Source organism: Diceros bicornis, chromosome 8 (assembly GCF_020826845.1).
Source record: "Diceros bicornis minor isolate mBicDic1 chromosome 8, mDicBic1.mat.cur, whole genome shotgun sequence".
Classification (NCBI taxonomy): domain Eukaryota; kingdom Metazoa; phylum Chordata; class Mammalia; order Perissodactyla; family Rhinocerotidae; genus Diceros; species Diceros bicornis.
In genome coordinates this window covers 32,974,356-33,000,601 of record NC_080747.1, presented here as the reverse complement: position 1 = coordinate 33,000,601, position 26,246 = coordinate 32,974,356, and the positions used below count along the sequence as shown (strand labels likewise).

At 34.5% G+C, this 26,246-nt stretch overlaps 1 protein-coding gene across 10 annotated transcripts in view; it reads right to left on the bottom strand.

Moving 5' to 3' along the window:
• N4BP2 (NEDD4 binding protein 2) overlaps positions 1-26,246 on the bottom strand; it is a 78,485-nt gene that overhangs the window by 25,109 nt on the left and 27,130 nt on the right. For 9 of the 10 annotated variants that reach the window (XM_058546932.1, XM_058546925.1, XM_058546922.1 and 6 more), the window contains 9 exons: positions 24,078-25,224; positions 21,172-21,296; positions 18,648-18,736; positions 14,037-14,113; positions 8,527-8,682; positions 4,647-7,030; positions 3,940-4,025; positions 3,320-3,365; positions 1,837-2,033 (listed from right to left, as the gene is read on the bottom strand). In XM_058546932.1, the coding sequence (XP_058402915.1) occupies positions 1,837-2,033; positions 3,320-3,365; positions 3,940-4,025; positions 4,647-7,030; positions 8,527-8,682; positions 14,037-14,113; positions 18,648-18,736; positions 21,172-21,296; positions 24,078-25,224 (4,307 nt within the window). Of the gene's footprint in view, positions 1-1,836; positions 2,034-3,319; positions 3,366-3,939; positions 4,026-4,142; positions 4,216-4,646; positions 7,031-8,526; positions 8,683-14,036; positions 14,114-18,647; positions 18,737-21,171; positions 21,297-24,077; positions 25,225-26,246 lie in introns of those variants that run through there. The other variant, XM_058546933.1, reaches the window with a different exon arrangement.

Below are 26,246 nucleotides of genomic sequence, written 5' to 3'. Positions count from 1 at the left end.
AAACAAGCCACTCTAAGAATTTAAAATATTTCATGTTTTATTTAAGATATGCATTATAATCTGAACTTACTAAAAAATTCAGTGATCAGATTTACTAGCAATCTACTAGGTCATGAAGTTTCTAAACTATAAATTCCAAGGTCTCATCAATAACCTGAAAACTCATGACATTAATCATCTCACAGTTAATTACTCTATTCATATATTATGCCTAAAGTTTATTTTATATGCTTCACTTTAAAAAAATACAAAGTGTATTTCTCCTTTGGGGACAAAGAGTGAGGAGAAAGCATCAAGAAATTCTCTTACTGAGGCTCTAACTAAGGGGGAGTCCTTGGGACCAAGAGTATAGCTTCTATTACCCAACCCAGAGAAAGACAAGCAAAAATCAATGATAGAAAAATAAAATGCATTAAGTTGGGAAGTCAAAGATGCTCATTTCTTCACTATTATACTGAGAGACTAAAAGGCAGGTTAGAACCATAAACATAAGTTTCAGTAGTGGAAAACGGCATTTCAACAAAAATTGTCATACTATTTGGGCATAAGTTCTAGGCTTTCCTTATTTTTTAAGAAAATCCATTTCCCCAACTTATTTCATATATAAATGGAAGAGGATATCCGAGACAACACTAAATTATAAGATCCTACTGAAGAGAATGTTCCTTGGATTACATAAACACGCAAAGATGGGAATTGTAGCATATTTCCAATTTAATTAACAAAATAACTGGGGAAAATAAATATGAGGGTAGAGGAATTCTCCTTATGCCCCAGTTGTATGTGTTTCAGCCAAATATAAAGGTGCTCCTTTGAGCAGTCAAATGAGTAGGAAAAAAAGTAAAAATGTTTTTAAGATCACCATCTCAGAATTTTCTTTTTCCTTGAGAATTGAACTAAATAGCCTCTAAGGTCTTTTCCCTTTTGATTTTGAAATTCTCTAATGCTAATTTTCAGAATTCAAAAAAAAGGCTAAGAAGAAGAAACGCAAAAGAAACCAAATTCTCTTACAGCTTCATATAGATATGTTGAATAAGGAACAAAAATAAATAAAGTTCAAAGTGAAGTTTCTGTTTGAACTTGTTTAATTGAAAAGTTAGACAGAAGAAGAAGAGTATTGAATTTTTTAATTCAAATTCTTAAGTTTCTAAAATTTTTTCTTAAAAAATTTCATTTCAGGGGCCGGCCCGGTGGCACAAGCAGTTAAGCGTGCGCGCTCTGCTGCGGCAGCCCGGGGTTCGCCAGTTCGGATCCCAGGTGCGCACCGATGCACTGCTTGTCAGGCCATGCTGGGGCAGCATCCCGTATAAAGCGGAAGAAGATGGACATGGATGTTAGCCCAGGGCCAGTCTTCCTCAGCAAAAAGAGGAGGATTGGCAGATGTTAGCTCAGGGCTGATCTTCCTCACAAAAAAAAAAAAATTTCATTTCAAAGATGGACACTTATTTAATAACAAGAGACATTTTTTATTACTAATTTATGAACAAAATTATCTTTAAATAAAAGATTTCTTTCATGTTTCTAGAATTAAAAAATTACAGAAGTAAATGTCAAAAGCCAAGAAATATGCAGCTCAATCACCTGCAAAATTAAATCTAAAACAACAGATTTAATGTAGATTGGCTTATTGTTACAGAATATCACCTAATTTCCCAGAGGCAAAAACCTCCAGTTTTAAACTATATTAAAACATTTTTCAATTTTAACATTAACTTCAATCCAGTTAAATACAGATTCCAGACTAGGAAATGTAGAATCAAACGAAAATCACGAAGTAAAAACACACGATCAACCTAGAGTCAGAGATAAAGGCTTAATACTTATATGAACTCATACCAAATCATGTTTTTCCTGTAAGGCAATTTCTTCTGACATTATTTCTCTGAGTGATACTTTTTTAGTTTGAGTATTCCAATGATCCAATAAGGGTAGCATTTCAGGTGCTGCTGAAGTCTTCAGTAATTTTTTGCCTGTTCTCTGAGATGATTTTTGTTCAGGATTATCAAGACCAGTATGTCCAACCAGGGAAGGATCTACAAAAGTAGTATAAATAGTGTCAGACCCTCAACAATAAATGTACAAAATAAGCATAACTCACTCTGTTACATCTACCTCAGAGAGACCCAGGAGACATGGTTTTTTACTTTTAGCTTATAAATATAATGCAACTCTGAAGTTTCAAAATACATCTTCACATAATTGCAAGTAAGAAATGATATTTCAAATGAGCTATGATCTGGGTATCATTGTAAATCGACTCACTGCTTCCCACTCTTTCATATCACATCAACACACAGAAAATAGTAACACATATATACTGGTAAACAAAGCAAGTTGCAGCCAGCTGGAAGTGCCCAGCTAGAGCAGCTCTGGTCAGCTGTGCCCAGCCACTCCAAGGACTGAAAGGATCAATATTTTGGCAAACCTGTAACCCACTGGAGGTACACAATAAATATTGAGCAAATGATATTCAACATGAGGAAGGAACTGAACATTCTAAGAAGTTCACAATAACAGGATTTAATGTGTAACATTTCAGCATCTCATATCAACAACACATTCTGATACATTCCTTTGCTTTCCTGGAGAGTGAAGAAACAACACATACTGTCATTTGCACAACTCTGATACCTTTTGGGCACCTCTAGCTCTCAAACAGCTTTAGCTCTTGAAACTACAACACAAGCACAGGTGTGAACTAAAGTACATCCTAAGAATCCTCAACCTGGAGTCCCAGTATGGCATGGACAAAAGAGGTATATGAAGGAAATCATGCACAAAAATAAGGACCCTTATTAATAGGTCTACCACCCTGCACTAATCACTGAGGACAACACTATCTAAGAGAAGTCCTGTGGAATCAAATATTTTCAATTTGGTACCAATAAAATAGGCTGACTTTTGTGCTCTACTAATATTAACATCAATAAAAATTTTGAATAACCAAGTAATATTTCAAGGATGCTCTCAATCAAACACATGAATATATTATTGCTCTCAAACCAGAACAGTTTTCTTTCATTCAGAGCAAAATCTTAACAGGAAACACCTTGACTATATATATTAGAGCACACCTTAGGTACGCCACAGAACTCATGAAAGCTAAATAATATTGTAGGGGCTTTTTTCTTCTTTAAGTTTTATTTTATTTTATATCAATATTAAATGTTAAATATTTTTAAAGAACTTTTATTTGCAAATCAAAATTCTTGGATAACATATTTTGTGGAAGTCTATTTAAAATGAGTTAAAATTCACACACACATACCAAGTTTCAACATCAAGACAAGAACATTAGAAGCAAAAATATGAGCTTTACCTCGCATAAACTTGCCACAGGATACCTCTTTCTGTCTCTGTCGCTCCTAAACACAAATGCAGAAAAGGGGATTGGCAAAGGAGGATGCATTCGAAAACAAGATTATTACAAGCCAAAAAAAAAAAACAAAGCAAATAAGATTATATTATTTTTCTCTAGAAATCATCTCTCCTTGTAAAACTATCAATTGTTCTTGCTAAATCTAAGTAAAACAATAAAATTAAATAAAATTATACAGTATGACTACATCTATATATTTTTTTCTACTTAAAGAGCTCTTATGCTGTATTTTTCTAAAAACTGTTTTTGAAATTTAATCAGTCAGCATCGCAAGTCTTTAATTTAGGGAGTAAAAACTATTTATGATTTTTTTCCCTTAAAAAAAATCAACAATTATATTGAGCTCCATCATTAATTATACAATTTAGCCAGCCTGGAAACAATCTAAAATAGTGGAAGGAGAAAAAAAAATCAGTAATATGTTAAGTGGTAAAAGTTCATTCTCTCTCAAAGTCAAAATTCAATAGAACTCTTTCATATAACATAGCAGATTTTATTAAAGAGCAAAGGTGACAAAATGGACACAAACAGAGCTCTTTTATAAAAAGAAGCCTACCAACCATTACAGATTCTTTCCATTTCTCATGAATCACTTTAGCCAGATTCAGATCTATGTGAACCACACAATCCTCAACTGTTAGAGACCCTTGTGAGAGGGGAAAAAAAGAAAATAAAATACAATTATTACTCATTATACATTTGCAGAAAATGTACTCAAACATCTTATGCGTCATAAAACTAATTTGTATTATTAACTACTAACCTGTTTCTAGCTCTAAATCTCTTGGAATATTTTTGTTTATGTAATATGTCATTGTTTTCACACTTCTTGGCTGCTGCAATTACACAATACTTCGTATATTTAAGTTATTCATGTCCATTAGTCTAAATATATTTAATTTATTCATTTCCATTAGTCGAGACTTTTTAGTAAGTGTGTTCTAAGAAATTAATCTTGCCTTAAATGTACCTGGAGTAGCACCAAATGATTCAAAAAGGTTCATCTGTGCAAATAACTATGAGGTAAATACCAGAGAAAAATTTCAATATATGCATAAGATGAACAAACTCCATATAAATACTCTCTATTTCTTCAAATTACATTTTTTAAAATTCTCTACAGATTGTGTCAAAAATAAGGCAGGCAATACAAATTACTTTTACATTTCAGTTAACATATGAAATAATTTTTAAGTTGAAATAGAACCCTCTACCTATATTCTACTCACACAAAGATACACATATAGGTAATTTACTTTTCCCTTACCTGAATCAATACCAACAGGGCCAAATAACTCACTGAGCTGAAAAGCCAGTTCAGGGGGTAATGCCAATTCCAGACAGTCTATGGTCAGAGATGTGGCCATCACTGGCATGGGATTCAACATCTCAGTTTTATCTTCTTCAGTAACTCCCGCTGACAAAGTACTCCCTGCCATTAGAATTGTTTCCATTTCCTGTTCATCTTCATCCATAAATTCTTCTGTGTTTGGAAATTTCACATAATCCCTTGGAAGATTTTCATTTTTCTTTATTTCAAAAGAGTCAGTAAAATAAATTTCTTCATTTAATTCAAGATTTGAAGTGCTTGATACAGACTTTACATCATCAGACAAATTCAAAGAAGAATGTATACTGTCTCCAATCTCTGTGACATCTAGATTCTTCTCCATTTCACTCTCATCTTGAGTGGTAGCAACTTTTAGAGTACCTGGAAAAGACTCCTTAATGTTACATAAACCCGATAGTTCTGCCTGACTATTAGGAAGTACTTCATTAGTATTCTTCAGATCTACAGTGGCATTAGGAAATATACTTGTTATTAATCCAGGTTTTTCAGTAGTTATAGCTCTTATTTCTACCCGCTCTGAGTTTCCTTTTTCTGAATCACAGGTAGACTGCACATTAGTGTTGCTGATATCAATTTCATCATTAAATTCTGGCATAGAAGAATTAGAATCCTCTAAGGTTCCTCTTTGGCTAATAATGTCCTTCAAATTCAGTCCCAGAGAAAATGGTCCAATTTGTGCTTCATCATATGACTTTTGGATATTCTCAAATTCAGTATCCTCACACAATTTAGTTTCAGAATCCAACAAAAGGCTTGTGGCCCAAATAATATCTTTGTTGCACCTCTCATATAAGTCTTTTAGGGCTTCTAATGAAAAGGATCCAAATAGTTTACAAAGAATGTTAAGATTTTCAGATTCGTCAGCACTAGTAAGCTCACTTTCTTCAACATATGTGCTTTTATCATACATTACCCTATATGGAATTGTTTCTTGAACATCTAATTTTGTGTTCATATTGAAAGCTTTCGGTTTAAATCCATCTAATCTTCCTGTTAATACTCTCACAGAATCTGAAACACTAATTTTATTTTTTTCTATTTTCCATAACAAAGCAAAATCCTGTGGTTCAGTCTGGGTACACATGCCGACTTCTACTCCAGGGACTTCTTTAGGCTTTCCTTCCGGAAATTCAACTACAGTTTGTGGTCCTACTGCTCCAGGAACAGTTGGTGCATTACTGGTAAAAGTAACAGACAATGTGTGTTGCCCATGAATCTTTTTACTTCGACAAGTCTCATCCTCGTGGGTCATTTCACTGGATAGCATTTCAGAACTTCCTAGAGAGGAGCTACCCAAAGTTTTTAGTTCTTCAGGGCTTGTGCCCCAACAGGCTTCATGTGCCGTGCATAAGGCTATTTCATTCATATTGTCATTAGTTCCAAATTCTAGGTTGGGTTCTTTTAAACCAGCCTTTGGCATTCTTGTTCTGTGCTCTCTCTGAGCTAAAGAATCAGCTGAAGGCCAGTCACCCACAATGTTAAATGAGGTTTTTTCAGCATTTTTATAAGTATCATAAATACAGCTATTGAAAGATTCTGAAGCATCATCATACTGTGACTTGTTATCCTCTACACTTTCATGCGGAGATCTTCGTTGCTGGATACAATCTATATTCACAGATAGACTATTATCTAATACTTTGTGTGATGGAGGGTGATTATACTTTTTGTCACTTTGTACAGCTGAAGCTTTTTCAGTTTTTCGGTTCCTTTTTGTTCTCTGACCAATAGTCTTATCAACTGGCCAGTCACCAACAAAATTTGATAGCTCCTGTCTCGGGAACTTTTCCAAAGTAGATTTGCTTTTTTGTTTTCCAAAGGCTTTTTTCTTAACCATTGCTCTTTCTTCCAATATTTCATTAGGTGAAGATTTTTCATTTTGAAGTGGTACAGTATTTGAAAGATCACAGTTTTCTTGACTATTTTCACCACAGCAAATACTCGGTGACACTCTCTCTACAAAACTATCTGCGTCAGTTTTACGACACTCTTTTTCAGAAGCCATTTCTTCTTGCTCTTCTTTTTCACTTTTGTCTGTTACTGGGACTTGGCTTTCAGAATCAGAAAAATCCATGTCTGGAACTTCCTGAATGAAAGCACTCTCAATGTTAGGATTCATACCACTTATTTCTTTTCTTTCTTTCTTTAAATCTGTATTAGGGAGGTAAGTAACATTCTCAGGTAACATAGTTTCTTTGGTCACTTCAAGTTTCTTCTCTTCAGTTAACTCTAGGTGCTTCAAAGATGAGGATAAAACATTTTCTTCTTTTTCAGAGGTAATATCTTCATTGTCTCTTGGGCTGTAAAATTTTTTTTAAAGTATTATAAGGAAGTCTCTTAATGTTACCATTAATATTATGATTTAAATTAAAGAAGCATTCAACTGAAAGACAGGGCACTTAACATTTATTTATTCTAAAAATTCTAGAAATAAACTATATTAAAATTATAAAAGCTAATCTTGATCTCTCTCTAATGCACTATTAACACATCCCTTTGTTGCAACCCCAATACCAAGCATAATGCTTGGCATTTGGAAGCACTCAGTTTTCTTTCGAATTGCATAATAAACATGAGATTTCAATTAAGGTGTTTATTATGCATTAAATATGAAAGTTAAGGTTCTAACTTTGTTCCCAGAAGAGGACACCATCTCCCTGGCTTCTTTTCAACCTATTTAAGCTTAACACACTCGTGAAACTAAGATACCACCTATCTATCATTTGCTACAGAGGAAAACACTTAAGCTTCATTTATTAACAGTCACAAAGAGTTAACAAACATATTAAGAAAAATGAAAGAAAGGGAGGAGAGCTCTCATTTGAGATGTCACTTGTTAAATTTTTAAAAACCATCCTCGATGTTAATTTCAGACAGAGCACTTTTGCCTAATCATGACACTTTCAACTTCAGTGCTTTCTCCTTATTCAATTTGTCAACTCATCTTCCTTTCTTTATTTCAGGAGCTCTCAAAGTCCCAACTCTCCTATGAAGCCTTCCTAAGTGAAATCACATCTAACATTAAGTTTTCTATAGGCCAGATGCTATTCTAAGTCCTTTATAAGTGTTAATTCATAATCCTTATGAGATCCTTATGAGCAAAGCATTATTATTTCCATTTTAGAAATGAAGAGCTGAAGTAAATGCTTAATAAAAGAGCATTTATGAATTTTTCTTCCCAACTCTCAACTCCTTTTTAACAGAGCCTTTCCATCTCTTACCATCATAAAATATGGGCAATTCAGACATCTATATGTATTTAAGATTCTTCTCTACTCATTGACTTATTCAATTGTTTTATAAGTCCTAAATTTTTAACAGAATCAGTACTATCCCGAATTGCAAACTTTCAAAAGGCTACAACTTGTATTACTTAGTAAAAGTATACCATTAATAATTAATTTTTATGATACCAGCTTGAAAGAGTATTTTTACTAATACCTAAGGAAATTAAGAAGTGATGTGACTATAATAATAACAGAAAGGAGATAATATAACAGATAAATACTGGAATAGGAGGAAGTTACATAAAGAAGGCAAGTATTCATAGTATAAACATGGACCCAGAAAACCTTAACAACAATGAAAAAACTCCCATGTCATCGCACATATAAATTTTACTTCTCTTACTAACTATATACATCCTGCTTCGGACAAGACTATACCTAAACCCTACAAATAACAAACATCTACCTTATTTTTAAAGATTTTTGGCAGTGATTTCAGAAGCTCCAAAATTATATTCTTTAAAACTATGTTTCAAATTGAATTTTTGTACATAGGGACTTAAACCTACCTAGTACTTCCGTCCTCAGAAGAATATGCACACAACTCAATACGTTCAATTTTCTCTGGAACCGAAGAACTCATGATTATCGGCACTGAAACAAAACGTTGATAGTTTTCCAACATTCTTGTTATTTTTTCTTTGCTTATCCCATGAATATTACGCCTAAAAATTCCAGGGAAGAAAAAGGTAGAAGGAATATTGGTAATTAATTTTTTTTAAAAATCAAAACATATAATGTCAAGAAAAACAATGATATATTCCTAATACATAAAAATATCAAAGCTGGTTTATTATGACACAATATATACTATTTGACTCTAATTTTCATTTTATTCAGGATGTCTTAAATTACCATTTTCTTAATCATTCCATACAATCTTTTCCAAACATCTTTTATCAAACTTGGGAAAAAACTAGCAGATCCTAGTAACTTTAAAAGAAGTTATTCTTCAACTCTGCAAAAAAAAATCTCATGAGAATATGACTAGCATTTCAAGGCTTTAATTAATTATTAACTAGTGAGTAAAAAAATTCCACTACAGAGGCTTCCATTTATGCCATTATGGCAGACTAGATGTCCAGAAGGGCCCTGCTGGTAGAATAAAATTGGATCCCAAGTGAATTAAAGCAAACATACATTTTAATACATTTGTGTGTGTGTGTGTGTGAGGAAGATTAGCCCTGAGCTAACATCAGTTGCCAAGCCTCCTCTTTTTGCTGAGGAAGATTGGCCCTCGGCTAACATCCGTGCCCATCTTCCTCTACTTTATATGGGACGCCACCACAGCATGGCTTGACAAGCAGTGTGTCGGTCCATGCCTGGGATCCGAACCTGCAAACCCCAGGCTGCCAAAGCGGAGCGCACGAACTTAACCGCTACACCACCAGGCCGGCCCCCATTTTAATACACTTTAAGTTCAAGCAAAGAAAAAAAAAATTCTAATATTTTAAGTCTATGGATGTCCAAATATGAAGTTATATTTGTACTTTCACTCATGGTGGCTTATCTCTTTGTATGTTTTTGTTTATGAGCACTTATTTAGTTGAACCTAATATATGGGAGTTCTTAGGCCTTAAACTGTGAGTGATTTCATTCATACAGCATCTGGATTTGCATCTGCCAGAAGGCCAGATGGTATGCTTTAGTCCCTCAAGGGTCTTGTCTTAATGAAAACATGTCAGTTGCAACTATTCTATCTTAGGTTGGATCCAAGGCTTAGTGTCTGGATCCCAGGACTAATATTAGCATTTGCCACCTGGGCAAATCTCGCTTTCATATTTACCTACCTCGATCTTGACTGGTTTCAGATCACAGAGAAGCAAAGAGATAGAAAATATGAAAGACAGGTTAAGAGACATAGACACAGAGGACAGAGCAAAAAGGTCTACTATACATCTAATCCAAGTCCCAGAGAGAGAAAAGAGAGTACATGGGACAGAAGCAATTTAAAGAAAAATGGCTGAGAATTTTCCAGAACTGATGAAAGACATCAATTCCCTGATCTCAGAAGCCCAACAAATCCCAAACAAGATAAATAATAAGAAATCCACAACTAGAAACACAGTACTAAAATTGTCATTCACCAAAGATAAAGAGATGATATTAAAAGCAACCAGAAATTTAAAAAAAAACTAGTCATCTACAAAGAAACCAACTATTAGAATTACAACTGACTTAACAACAATAATAACAGAAGTCAGAAGAGTTAAATGCTATCTTCAATAACAGAAACTGTCAATCTAGAATATATACAACACCTAGCAAATACATATTATAAGAATGAGAAGTAAAAGAATATTCAGATTTAAAAAAAAAAAAAGATTTTGACATGAGGCAGGCCTACACCAAAGAAATTCTAAAAGATGAATGTCAGGCAGAAGGAAATTCCAGATGAAAGGTCTGATGAAAGAAAAATTAAGCACAAAGCAGTAACTTTATGAGTGAAAACAAACACTGTCTGTACATTCTAGACAATCATAGCATGTAAGTTGGAAGGGAAGTAAGTACCAGAATTAAAATATTTACAAGTCCTTGTATATGTGAGGAGGAAGGCTAAGAAAAGGGTTTAACTTTAAAGTTAAATTTAACATAACTGCATGATAGAATTTTTAATGTAACCACTAAAAGAATAAAAATAGTGTATGTAATTTTCAAATTAGTAGAGAAGGAAGAAATGAATAAGAAAATCTACATTCAATCAAAAAAAATCCAAAATAAGGCATGACAGGAGAAAAAAAATCCAAATATATAATATCTGTGATAGGAGAAAAAATCATCACAGAAAAGTTGAGATAAATAGAAAACACAAGGAGTGAAACAGTAAAAAACAAGACCAATTATATAAATAACCAAAATAACTGTAAAAGAACTAAGCTTATCAGTTAAAAGGCAAAGATGGACAGAGTGGATTTTTTAAAACTCAGCAATACCAGTTACAAGAGACACATCTAAACATAAAGATACTGAAAGATTAACAGTAAAAGTATGGCAGAAGATATAACACTCAAATACTAATTAAAAGAAAGCTGGTGTAGTTCTATTAATATTAGACAAGTTAGACTTTATGACAAACAATAATATTAAGGATAAAAGAAAATCACTAGACAAGGATAAAAGGTTCAATTAACTAGTGATATAAAAACCTTAAGTTTAGGGGGCCGGCCCAGTGGCGCAAGCAGTTAAGTGCGCGTGCTCTGCTGCGGCGGCCCGGGGTTCAGATGCCAGGCGCGCGCCGACACACCACTCATCAAGCCATGCTGTGGCTGTGTCCCATATAAAGTAGAGGAAGATGGGCATGGATGTTAGCCCAGGGCCAGTCTTCCCCAGCAGAAAAAGAGGAGGATTGGCAGATGTTAGCTCAGGGCCGATCTTCCTCACAAAAAAAAAAGAAAAAAAAAAAAAACTTAAGCTTATATGCACTTCAAAAAATATCCTCAGAATATATAAAGCAAAAGTTGTAGAATTATAAGGAGAAACTGACATATTCAACATAACAGAGGGAGACTTCAACACACCTGTCTCACAGTAGATTTCCTCATCCCTCCCTTAAACATTAATCCATCAAGCAAATTTTTTTAAAAAAGTAAAACTACATGGGCCGGCCCGGTGGCTTAGTGGTTAAGTGCGTGCGCTCCACTGCTGGCGGCCCGGGTTTGGATCCCGGGATGGCACCTATGCACCGCTTCTCTGGCCATGCTGAGGCCGCGTCCCACATACAGCAACTAGAAGGATGTGCGGCTATGACAGACAACTATCTACTGGAGCTTTGGGGGGAAAAAATAAATAAATAAAATCTTTAAAAAAAAAAAAAAAAGTAAAGCTACAGGAGATGTAAGCAACAGAACAAATAAGCATAATTTAATGATATACTAACACACTATAACCAGTATATATTCTTATCAAGCAAACATGAAACATTTATAAAAAAGTGACAATGAGCTAGGCCATAAAACTTCTCTTAAAAAACATAAGAGAACTAGTATCACACAAACCACACAATCTTACCTACCGCAGTTAAGTTGAAAACAAATTTTTTTTAAAAGATAAATTTAAAAACCATCTGTTCAGAAATTTTAAAACATAGTTCTAAATAACCCAAGGGTTAAAGAATAAAATTAATCACAATGCAAATTAGAAAATATATGATAAAAAGAAAGTATTATATATTAAAATTCTGGGAGCAGCTAACATAGTACCCAGGGAAATTTACGGCCTCAAAAGCTCATATTAGAAAATGACCTAAACTTCCAGGTAAAGACTTTTAAAAATAACAGAAAAAAACAAAGCAAAATAGATTTTTAAAAAGCAAAGAAAGTAGAATAAAAGAGATGAAGTAAACACAAAACAAATTTACAACAGAAAGATCAACCAAGCAAAGAGAAGTTTATTTGAAAAGGCTAATAATAAAAAATCTGATCTCTGGTGAGACTAATCAAGAGAAAAAGAAGAAAGATACACATAAACATATTTGGACTGAAAAGGGGAACTTTGAAGTATAGATCCTGCAGAGATGTAAACAGTAAGACAATACTATAACTATTTTAATAAAGTCTTAATAAATTTGAAAACTGTGGTGTAATGGATAAATTCCAATTGAACTTTCTCACAAAGAAAACACCAGATCCGAGGCTGGCCTGGTGGCATAGTGGTTAAGTGCGCGCACTCCGCTGGGGCGGCCCAGGGGTTCACAGGCCCGGATCCCGGGGGCACACTGACGCACTGCTTGACAAGCCATGTTGTGGTGGCGTCCCATCTAAAGTAGAGGAATATGGGCATGGATGTTAGCCCAGGGCCCATAGTCCTCAACAAAAAGAGGAGGATTGGCAACTTATGTTAGCTTAGGGCTAATCTTCCTCACCAAAAAAAAAGATAACACCAGATCCAAACAGTTTCGTAGGTTAATTCTATCAATCTTTCAAACTTACATAAACTCAGAAAAAAAAAGAACTACTTCCCAACTAATTTTATAAACCTAAAACCATGACACCAAAGCCAGGCAAGGCAAGGCAAGGAAGAGAAAACTGTAGGTCAATCTCACTCATTTATACTGATGTTAAAATCCTAAATGAAATATTAGAAAACCAAATCTAATAATGTATAGAAATGATAATAAAAAGGAATGAAGTACTGATACATGCTACGACATGGATGAGCCCTGAAACATTATGCTAAGTGAAAGATGCCAGACAAAAAGGCCACATATTCTATGATTCCATTTATATGCAATGTCCAGAATAGGCAAATCCACAGAAACAGAGAAGTAGATTAATGACTGTCAAGGGGAGAGGAGAATTGGGAGTGACTGACAGCAGATACGGGGTTTCTTTTTGAGGTGATGGTTGCACAACATTGTGAATATACTAAAATTAGCCTGTCCTTTAGTTAGTATTGAAATTAGTTAAAATTACCTCTTAAGAAGAAAACACCCTGACCAAAATTAAGTTAGGGCTAACTCGAAGGGAATACAGAGCACAAAGCAAAACACATTGTATGCCCATGTCCTGAGTAACATTTTTAGTCAAGTCAAACAATTAAATAAAGAAAGATGTTTAACCTTGGGGAAAGGGGGGTGGGAGGAGAGTGAAATACCTCAACAGCTGGACATTTGCTACTTTTTCCATCTATACATCCTCACTTCCCTCCAGTATTCTAAGTCACCAGGCAGCTACAATAATTTGTTCCTCCCAGTAGCACATGGTTCAGGCACGGCAAACCCTAGGGTCTGTTCTAGTTTCAAATATTGACATTATATTAATAAGTAATAAAGTTATGACTATATAAGACAATTGGAATTTTTCTGTTAACTCAGTTTTAGGAACAAAAAGATATAAACTCTTATAGTCTGAAAAAAGAAGTCTATAGGCAATAGAAAATTTGTTTGTTATCAATTTTTGTGGCAAAGCTGCAATCTAATACATTTTGTTTCATTCCTTATTTATAAGGGGAAAAAAATCTAGATGGACTTACTATCACTGTCAGGAAATAAAAAAGATGTTAGATAGCCTCCAAGTTTTACCTGGCAAGTTCCTTCGGTTTGAACTTCCACCATGTGTCCGGTTCTCGGAAAAGAACTTTATATTTATGTTTTTGTGACTACATACAAAAAAGACGAAAACATTAAAAATAATTACTTCCATGAAATTAAATTCATTGCATCCAAATTCATAGCATGTTAAAATTGAAAGAACCTAAAAGATGATCTAATCTTGATGAGTGTGTTAAACTGGCAAAATGCACGTCTTTGACCTAGCAATTAACTTCCAGAAATTTACACTACTGATAAATACTATAAAAGTGCAAAGATATATATACATCAGGATATCCAGTTCACCATTATTTGTAATAGCTATAAAATGCAAACAACTCAGTGGCTTTTAATATGGAACTGGCTAAAAAAATGAAGGTAAACCATACAATGAAAATACTATTCAGTAATTTTTTAAATTCTATATGTATTAATGAGAAAAAGTCCTTAATATAAATTGTTAAGAAAATAAGATACAGAATTTTCACTTGGGTTAAAAAGGATTATTCACACATTTGTACATGTATAGAAAACTTCTGGAAAGATTCTCAAAAATAATATTAAAAGCATCTACCTCAAGAAAGTAGGACTTGAGGCATTCTTTTTTATGGTTTGAATATTTAACATATATATGCATGACTTTAATAATTTTAAAACTACTTTAAATAACAGCTCACTCTATTTTTCAAAACCCTAATATGACTATAACCTAAAAGCCAAGCCCTACACTTGTGCACTGGATCCATCTCCTCTCTCCATCTCAAGGATGGAGTTCAGCTATTTTTCCCTCCCTCCTGAATCAATCCCATCACATTCTGTTATTTCTCCCATCTTATTCTGAACCCCACTTCCCCTGCCAGCTATCTCCCCATTTTCCTGCTCCCCTTTGCAGGAAAATGTCTCAAAATAATTTCTATATTCTCTGTCTCCAACTCCTCTCTTCTAGCCTCTCTTAAACCCACTCCAACTGGCTACTCTACTGAAACTGGGCATCAAGACCACGAATTACTTCCACACTGAAAAATCCTATGGTGAATTTTCAGTCCTCTCTTGACCTTCAGCAGCATTTGTCACAGTTCATCCCTCTCTTCTTACATTTCTCTTCATTACACACTATTGCTCTTCCTCCCACCCCACTGGGTGAGTGTTCTCAGTCATTCTGCTAGTCCTTCCTTTTCACTCAGATCTCTTCTCACAATGGAATGCCCCAGACTTAGTCCTAGATCCTCTACTTTTGATCCAGACTCACTTCCTTGGTAATATGACTCCATTCCTTGGTTTTAAATATCATCCATATGGTGATGACTCTCAAATATATATCTTTAGCCCAGAATTCATTCCTGCACTCCAAACTCATAGATCCAACTACCTATTCAACAAATTTAACATATTCAAACCTAAACTTTTGAAATCCATTACCCCACACCCACCCCAAAACTATTCTATCTGAACCCTTCTTCATCTCAGCTGATGACAACCTCGTTACACAAGCCAAAAACCAACCTTGATGTCATACTTGACTCCTCTTTTCCTTTCACATTCACATCAATCCACCAAGAAATTCAGTTGGCTCTACTTTCAAAATATATCCACAATCTAATCACTACTGTTACCTTCACTGCTACCATGTTGGTCTGAGTCACATGATCTCTTACTTTAATTACTGCTATAGCCCTCTAACTAGTCTCCCTGCTTCCATCCTTGTCCTCCCAAGTCTAATCTCAACACTACACTACAGTGATCCTGTTAATAGTTAGATCATGTCACCACTCTGTTCAAAACCCTCTGTTATGGACTAAATGTCTGTGTCTCCTCAAACCCCATATGTTGAAACCCCATTCCTGTCATGTGACTATACTTGAAGATAGGGCCTTAATTATGCAAGTAATTAAGGTTAAATGAAGTCATAATGGTGAGACCTTGATCCGATAGGATTAGTGTCCTTATAAGAAGAGACACCAATGTACACCTGAAATTTATACAATGTTATAAACCAATGTTACCGCACTAAAAAGTAAATAAACTATTAAAAAAAAAAAAAACGAAGAGACACCAGACAACTCACTCGCTCCACCACGTGAGAACACAGCAAGAAGGTGACCATCTGCAAGCCAGGAAGAGAACTCTTACCAGAAACTGACCCCACTGGACGTTGATCTGGGACTTCTAGCTTCCAAAACTGTGAGAAAATCAATTTCTGCTGTTTAAGCCACTCAGTCTATGGTATTTTGTTATGGCAGCCTGAGCAAACTAATACATCTTACACGCCACTCAAGGTAAAAATCCAAGGTCCTTACAGTGATCATGAGCCCTTACATAATCTGCCCTACTTCTCTCCAACCACCATTATTACATCTCTGACCTCACCTCACCTCACACTGTTGATCCCCTTAGTTTTATGACAAGATGCCAGAAGTAGTCATTGCTACATTCTCTCACTACTGACAGAAAAGCCCAAAAGTCAACCCAGACACTGAGGTAGGAAGTGACATAGCACTGTAATGAGTCTACTCACTTCCATCTCCTCATCCCAGCACCAAATTTCATACAACTTATTCAGGGCCTGGCAACTGCCCGGGTCTTTAATTACCTAAAGGGGTGTCATGTAGCTCTTAGGATCAAATTAATTTTAAATGCACACACACTCAGAGAAAAAGAGAGACTATGAATTTAAAGACTTTTTCAACTCCCATATGTCAATAGGCAAATCTTAATAATACATTATATTACTAGGGAGGATTCTGACTTATGTCAAGCTATATGATAGCTCACAAGTAAAGTAATAAGTTTTGCCAGTTGCCACTAAGCATACTTGACTGCTCCCTATTTATCCTCAACTCACTACTTAGCTACTTTGTAAATGACAGTCAAGATAGTAACAGACAGTTATCTCCAATCTATTCCACTCCCCCAGGGCTCTCATTATCTTGCTACCAAAAGAAGCAAAAAGTCATTCTCCTTCTCTACAGTAACTCCTATATCTACTTCTTTATGAAGAAAAAATGAGTTTGGCACTCTATGATAAGCAGGAGTCCCTTATACTTCTGAGTTGGGAAGAGCCAAGGAATCGATACTAGAAAAATAGCTTTATATTTTCACTTATTATATAAGAAAAAGGGGAAAGGAAAACATTATAGAAGCCTGAAGCTAAACGAAAATCAGAAACAGTAATTTGGGGCTTTATTCTCTACGTAGGAAAATAAACCGTTAAAGAACTTTCTAAGATGACAGCAGGAAGCTAAAGAAAACCTACAGAGAAGTCAAGTAAGGTTAAGGGGGAAAGCATGCCCCCTGTGGTGACTATACTAGCCTAGAAATTATGAACTCCTAAAGCCAGAAAGCAAACTGAATTTCAGCTCCCAATACGGTAAAATCAAATCTTTGTTTCCTCTACTAACCCTGCACAGAAGTAAAATCTCATTTGCTTCCAAAGGACAGATAATTTTCTTCAGAAGGTGAAGAATCACACCTTCAAAATAGTACAAGTGCCCTAGGCATAGCAAAGGAGGTAGAGGCTAGATGTGTCAAAGATATAAAAGCGGAAGTACAACATTTATTCACTAAAGTATAAACTTAGCTTCCAGGTGCCAGGCATGTGCTAATCTTGGGGGAATAAACCAAATAATACCCCATACTCACAAAAGTTTCATTCATCAACTTACTCAACAAATATATATGTACTATATGTCAAGCACAGTGCTATACCCTGGAGATCCAATGATGAATAAAACAATAGTCCCACCCTCAAGAATATAGAGATGGCCTAGAGCCAAATCCAGCCATTCAACCAGTATTTGTACAACCTAGGAGTTAAAGACAGTTTTCATATCTTTAAAAAAGTTGTTTTTAAAAAAAGGGGAAAAAAATAGAATATGCAAGAGAGACTGTATGTGGCCCACAAAACCTAAAATATTTACTATCTGGCATTTTATAGAAAAAAGTTAGCCAACCACGGCCTACTGATAAAAACAGTGTGCTTAATGCGATGACAGAAATAAGCCAGGGTGCCACGAAAGCGGAAAGAGTATTCAACTCAGCTTTTCAGTAAGTTAATGAATGCTAACTTCCTGAAAAAGGTGACATCAAAGCTGTGCAAAAAAGGAATGTGGCAAATTTGGAGAACCAAAAATAGTTGAGTTTACAGAATTCTGAATTTCTCAGAATAGCAAAATTTCAAAAGAATGTAGGGAATAAAAAAGGACCACCAAATTTTGATTATGCCAAATGAGAACAATTTTGAGAAATTGCTTGAGAACAATTTGAGAAAAAAAATCATATATACATATTCACACACAAACATAAAATTATATATACACACACATAAACATAAAACTATAATTTAATACCACTACCTTTTCATAAAAGACATCAAAAAACAAAAATAATCTTAGAATTTAAAAACTGAATCTCAGAATTTGAAAATTGAATAAATTAAGCTTTATGGAAAAAACTATTCCTACTTTTCTCATTTTGCTAAAGACCAGAGAAAGCTCAGTTACCAACAGTCCAAGGACTGTTTGCTTGAGATTCACTTGTGTAATTAACGCCTCCCAATAATTTCAAACCCACTATTACAGACTTATGACAATTTATGGTACAAACCAAAGCAACATATGGCTTCATTTCCCATGCCTGTAGGTTTGTATTATCTATTATTATAGGAGATATCTTCTTCTCAAATGCTTCTTTTGCTGAAAAACACAAACAGAAAATGACAAATTATTTTTAATAACAATATTAAGTATTATCTTGATATTTTAAAAGTCTGATCTTGCTTTCATAATTTGAAAATCATAAATATGTGCTCATTTTACTCACAGCCCTACTTCGAAATATCACTTTTGAGTCCATGACAAATTAAAGTACAGGTAAATGTTGAATAATAAATACTAAATAAATAAATACTAAGGTTATAATCAGAGAAAATTATTAAATAAAAACTATCTGATCTGAGTTTTGTGTGTGTTACATGTACAAACAGCATAAATGAAAAAAAAAGCTATCATTAAAAACAATATCATGCTAAAAGCAACACGGTATCCTGGATAAGATTCTGGAACAGAAAAGGACTTCAGTAGAAAAACTAAAATCCAAATAAAGTCTAGAGTTTAATTAACAGTAATGTACCAATGTTAATTTCTTAGTCTTGACAAATGTACCAGGGTTATATAAGATGTTAACATCAGGGGAAAATGGGTGAGGGATATACAGAAACTCAATGCTGCTTTTGAAACCTTCCCATAAATCTAAAATTATTTCAAAATAAAGCTTAAAAACAAACAAAAAATATAGACAAACACCAAAAAGAGATACAATGATTTGAAATGAAGAAAATATTATGATATACTGTTGTGCAAGAGGTTTTCTTATAAAACTACCTTTTTCCCAAGGAATTAGATCATTCAGTAAATTAATGATACACCACAATAAATAACCCTTACAAGGAAATTATTTGAAAGTTTTAAAAGTTCTGTCTACTCTCTTACAACTCAATAATGAAAAAAACAAATGATTCAATTTAAAAATGGCAAAAAACTTGAACAGACATCTCTCCAAAGAAGATAAACAAATGTCCAAAAAGCCAAAAAGATGCTCAACACCATCAGCCGTTAGGGAAATGCAAATCAAAACCACAATGCGATACCACTTCACACACACCAGGATAGCTATAATCAAAAAGACAGACAAGCGGGCCGGCACAGTGGTTAAGTTCGGCGCACTTAGCTCATGGCTTCGGATCCCAAGTGTGGGCCTAGACCACTCATTAAAGCCATGCTGTGGGGCGACCCACATACAAAATAGAGAAAGACTGGTATAGATGCTAGTTAGCTCAGGGCCAATCTTCCTCAAGCAAAAAGAGAAAGGTTGGCAACAGGTATTAGCTCAGAGCCACTCTTTCTCACCAAAAAAAAAAAGATTTAATATTAATATTGCTGTGGTTGTTCCTGTAGCAAGGGTAGGTTGAACTATTCCTAAGCATTTTTCATCCTCATTTTCAATCTTTACAACAATCCTGGGGGTTAAGCATTATTATGCCCTTTTACAGAGGAAGACAACAGCCTTGGAGAGTATAAACACAGTCATGCATTGCTTAACGACAGGGACACGTTCTGAGAAATGCATTGTTAGGTGATTTCGTCAGTGTGTGAACATCATAGAGTATTTACACAAACCTAGATGGTATAGCCTACTACACACCTAGGCTATATGGTACCAATCATTCAAGACCACCATCATTTACGTGGTCTGAAATGCTGTTATGCGGTGCATGACTGAAACTTGCACAAGATCACACAGCTAATAACTGACAAATACAAGATTGCTCTTCACCACATCATACTGTTTCCTTTATTTTTAGCTGTTGGTATTTTCATATTCCTGAGTTCTCACTTGAAGATTTAGTTCAAGAAAGAATACAGAAGAATTTAACAATGTCTGAAAACAGCAAACTCAAGAATCACCCTCACAATGCATTTATCATAAAAGAAAGGCTAAGTAAAATATTGTCTATATGTCTTAATAAGAATTCCCCATATAAAATTCAAACTATTCATATAACTAAACACTTCATGATAAAACCATCTTCAGCAAATAAATAGTTGCACTAATAAAGAAATTAGGATTTTACCTATGATCTCCCTGCAGATTCACTTTGAGGAGAGCCATTTTTACTCTCACATCATCTTCCATAAAAATTAAAATTAAACTAACCTGGGGAAGGCTAGCGGTTAACAAAGCAAATTCAAATTTAGGAAACAGGAACCAGAGCATACCAGACAACTGTAACCATCTTGAGCTATTCTGAGACCCAAGTAGAAAATCTGATTTACTTCTGACAAAATATTGATTAAATAAAACTTAAATATGCCATGCAATGTTCTAAGCATTTTACAAAAATTAACTTGTTTAACCCTCATAACAACTCTGTGAAATAACACTACCTCTTACTACGTAACATAAGAACTGTTATAGTTATAATTTTATATATATTACATATAATTATAATATAGAATTAAAGTTAACTAAAACTTTTTAAAAGTTACATGTCTCTCAAAATACAAATATTAAGCAGATTTTTTCTTTACACTACTCCTAATATTATCCAGAATCTGATGTCTATTCTTACCACGATTCTGGTTCCATTCATGTGCTTCTCCTAAGTACTTTACATCAAACTGGTACTGTCCATTTATGTAAAAATAATCATCAGTACTAAGAATGACTCCACTCGGATTATCCTCTTGCAAAGTCCTGTGAATGATAAAATGGAATTATTTTCATTAATTTTTCTTCAAATTCTCTCTCCTAATTTTTACAAGGTCATAATCCAAATTAAAAATTCAAGTATTATTATTTAAAAGAGTGAGAATATTGTAACATTCAAACAAGTTATATTGTAAATCCTCTAAGCAAAAGTTTGACTCCCAAGAAAATTGACCTAAGGCAAGTCTATTTTGCTTTACATAAATTATTATTTCAGAAACTTTTTTTAATGTTATAAAATCCTTTATCCTTAACTACAAAGGTTTGAAGATTAACAAATTTTTTGAATTATCAAGAAAACCTGGTAACTGAAAATGCTTCAGAACTCTTATCAGTCATAGGCATCCCTCTCATCTGGTCACTTGATAGACACTGATCTACTTCATCCACTCTAACTGGAAGGTTACTTCAAGGTAGGCAAGTACCTTGATATTCAACAGATCTTCAAAAGCAGCTAAAGCTCTTCATATATTGCTATAAATTTAGCAAGTATGCCAGAAACATCCAACAGTATAGTGTTAATAGACTATTAATCTGTAAAATTATACAAAGTTAAGATAGTTTTGTGGGGGGTTTCCTGACATCTCTCTTTCCTGATTCTGGAATTTATCTTCCACATAATTGAGATATACGCAAAAACTAAGCAAATAGAATCCATGGAGACATAACAATGCTACCATTCTTTTTATTTTTTCTCCCCAAAGCCCCAGTATATAGTTGTATATTCTAGTTGTAAGTCCTTCTAGTTCTTCTATGTGAGCCGCTGCCACAGCATGGCTACTGACAGACAAGTGCTGTGTTCCACGCCTGGGAACAGAACCTGGGTTCACTTTGTGGAAGCAAAGTGCACCGAACTTGAACAACTGGGCCATCAGGGCTGGCTCAATGCTACCATTCTTGACCTTTTGTAAAATATCACCATTTATCCTCTCCTTCTAAAATATGTATAAATATATCTAAAGATAAAATATATCTTTTGAATTTAATTTTTATTAGCATCTACTAAGTGCCAGGCACTATTTTAAGCACTGAGCACACATCAATGAACAAAAAAGACAAAAATTCTTGCACTCATGGAGCTTACATTCTAGTGAATGCTCACTTGATCCTACCTTCTAAGACTCCTACATTTATCCTCTTCTCTTTTATCTCTTAAGTTTTCCCTTCTCTGACACTTCTTTTCTCTTTAAACATGCACGTATCTCATCTATCTTTAAAAATTTTCACCATGCTTTAAGGACCCCTTTCAAGGCTCATGCAACTTCTCTCCTTCCCTTGACCGCTTTATTATCAATGCTTCCTTAACCCTTTGTCTTCTACCTTCACAGTGCAACCAAATTGTTTTTAAGATATCCATTCATGATCTTCTTTCCAATAAATCCAAAAGCCTTTTTTTCATCCTCCACTTTCCTTGGGATTGCACACTAGTTTAATACTGTGGACCATTCTCTCGGAGAAAACTCAGTTTCTACGTCTCTGCACTTTCCAGTTATTTCTCTCTGCTCATTCAAAAAATATTAGTAAGTTCCTCCTTTATGACAAGTACTTCTTTCTCTTCCCATTCTCTAACTGTAGCTGCCTCTGGCTCCAGGGCCCCTGAAACCTAGTTCTTCAAACCTGTGTCACAGCCCTATTACCTTTTAAGGTACCACCTTTCATTCCAATCGCTTTCACAAAATGCAATATCGTGAGGGATTGTAATATCCATAATAGCAAATTAAAATGTTTTATTATTGTTATTATTAAATCAATGAGAAAGCCTATAATATGTCTACAGAAGAATACGCTTATAACTATATGAGTAGAAAATGTGGAAATTTACTGGAAGATATATCCAGACAAAGAAAGCATATCAGAAAACAAGTGAGAATGAGCTCATCAAAGACATTCCCAAGTATATATACATATTCACTAATATGCAAATTCACTAAGACCAAACACACCCAGGATCAAATAAAAAAGACCCAGGTAAGAATAGAAGAAAGCAAAAAGTTAAATATTTGGAAGAAAAAGAAAAAAAAAATAACTGGCAAATAAAATATATTAGACGTAAATCTTCTGGAATTTAAAGGATAAGGGGGGTAGGAGAGACTCTGAAAACAATACTCTTTAACATGTGCCACTGAAAACACAACAAAGCTGCTTCTAACCCTGACTCTAGTCTCCCAGACCAAGGCACCCACAACCTACCTTAACTACAAAAGGGAAACAGATGGACATGAGATAAAATAATTGAGGGTATCGTATTTTGTAGCAAATAAATCACTGAAAATTTGAAGTTCTCTGACTACCAGTGATTCCTCCTGTGCTCTCTTCCTTCAAATCATACGTTTCTAAACCCATTATTTAACAACATGCTACAATCCCAAATTTCCAACTACCAGCAGAATTCTTGTATTTAAGACTTCCTTGAATTCAAAACCTATTATGGCTCTTTATAATCAAAGATGAACTCATTTTTCTCCCAAATTAGTTTTCTTCCACATAAAGCTATTTCTGTTGATTTCACAAGCTCACAATCTTGAAATCACCTTTAATTTCCTCTATTCTGTCTCTCAAAATGATAACCTAAGATGAAAGAATTCAATAAAAACTTCTGGAGAGAACAGTGCTATTAGCTACAAAGTTAGAAAAAAATAGTAAAAACAAAACATTTCAGGGGTTACTAAACATTTCTATTAAGCAAAAGAATTTCACATATTCATACTCTCTATTATAAAGGTTCAGGTTCGCGAACACTCTTTTTTAAAACTCAATTAAACCTCATACCTTGCCAGAAAAGATTTTCCTGATCCCGGAAGCCCTCTGAGAAGAACAAGAACTAGTCCAACATAAGATGATGTCTTCTTTCTTACAACCTGAGAAACTGGAGTTTCTTGTACTTGATAAGTACTTGTTCCCTCTTTATTTCTCCATACCTTTGTTGGGGAAGTGTGAGAAATAACTGGGGGTGGAAACGTATAGTTGACAGGTCTCCAGTGTGCAGCTGTGGTTACAACAGGAGCTACAAAGCCATGGTTCCCTTGAAAGAGGTCAAAAGCAGGAATCATTGGATTCCACATTGGTGGAGGTGGAGGAGGAGGCAGGAGTAGAGGGAGAGGGGTAAGTACTGGGCAATAATTCACATCCTTCCCCTTTGGTGGCAGTTCAGTATGTTTGTGTGACTTGAAATTGAATTCTTCAGAAGGTACAAACACATCAGGGACAGAAGTAGATTTCTGATCCCCACCTGTACCTAGTAAACCAAGCCCTGGATTTTGCCCAGTAAGGTTTAAAGAAGCCTGAGGTTCGTTGGCATCCAAATCTACAGGGGCCTGAGAGAACTGAGCCTCAAAACACTCAGATTCTAAAAGCTCTTTCTGTCTTTGATTGAGATTGTTACGACCCACCATAGTGTCACTTGCTACATTTAAACAACTACTGAGAAGAGACTCTTCCAGTGCCAATGTGTTATCCTTTATAACACTTTTGGACTCATTCGAAATTGAATGTGAAGTTAAAGGGTTTGAACTTAATGTAGAGGCAGAATCCTCTAAATTTTCACTGTTCAAATCCATATTTTGTGTAGAAAGAATGGGAGTCATACTACTTGAATCTGAATTTATAAACGCACTCGAGTCACTAAAACTATTATCATCTTGCAAAGGCAAAAATGAGTATACTTGGTCATCAGGAGAAGAGTTCAATTTCTCAAAAGCATTCTGTATTAAGGAATCCAAGTCTTCAGTTAGCTGCATGTCCAAAAACGAATCCATTTTTGAATCTTCATTCTCTTCTTCAGGAGGACGCTTTTCCATTATTTCATGTCCTGCTGCACTTACTTGGTTCTCAGAAGCAACAAAGCTTTTTGAAGATGATTCTTCTATCTTGGCATCAGTGGCAGATAATTCTAATAGACAATCCATGGCATTTTCAACTGTACAACAACAAGAATAACAATAACACCAACAAAATATATATTTATGTACTGAAAATAGATTTGATTAAAATCCACTATAATCATACTGGATTCTGCATTGTAGAAAAATTTATAAATATTCAAGTCATTTTTTTAAATTAATATTTTACTATACCAGTAATATACCAGTCCATATTAGTAAAAGGTTTAAATGAATGACAGAGATGTGCAATGTTGTTACTTTCAGACAAACAGTAATAAACTAGGGTAAAAAACTGCCATCAAGTAGATATTCTCTGACAAATTTATTGAGTAAATGGAAAAATATCTGTAATTGCATGTATTAGGGCTATTTATAAAGATCCTAAAACTAGATGATTTATTCAACAAATACTTACCTACTACATGCCCTTTAAGGATTAAGTATTTTAAGTACTCTCAGTAAATCTAATTTGTTTTTATAGTCCATGCTATCAATTTCACTTAATACAAAAAATATGTATGAGCATGTACTATATATCACACATACTTAGTACAAAGATGAATAAGACATCTTACTACACCCAAAGAACTTCTGCAGTCTAATGGAGGCAATTAAAGATAACTACATTAGAAGACAATTACATTATAATATAAATTAAATAATGCACACTTTTAATAATATACAAATGCTATGAGCAGCCTTATAGGAGAATAAGGAAAGATTTCACATAAGCTGGTACACGAACTGGGACTTGAAGATTAAGTTGTTAGACACAGAGAGGAAAGGCAAAGCCAGTCTTGAAAACACAAAGCATGTTTACGGTATTAAGAGAAGTTGATTGGAGTGTGGGCACATAGTAGCATGGTGGATAAGAAAAGAAGACAAAACTGGAAACAGAGATCAGGTGAAATTTGGAAGGGTCCTATAATGTCATGGTAAGAAATATCCATTTTATTTTCTAAGGGAACTTGAAAAGAAACTACCTGTCATAGCATTTGGGGTAGAAGGTTTATATGTATCACCTCACTGAATCCCCAAATACTACTATGAGGTATAC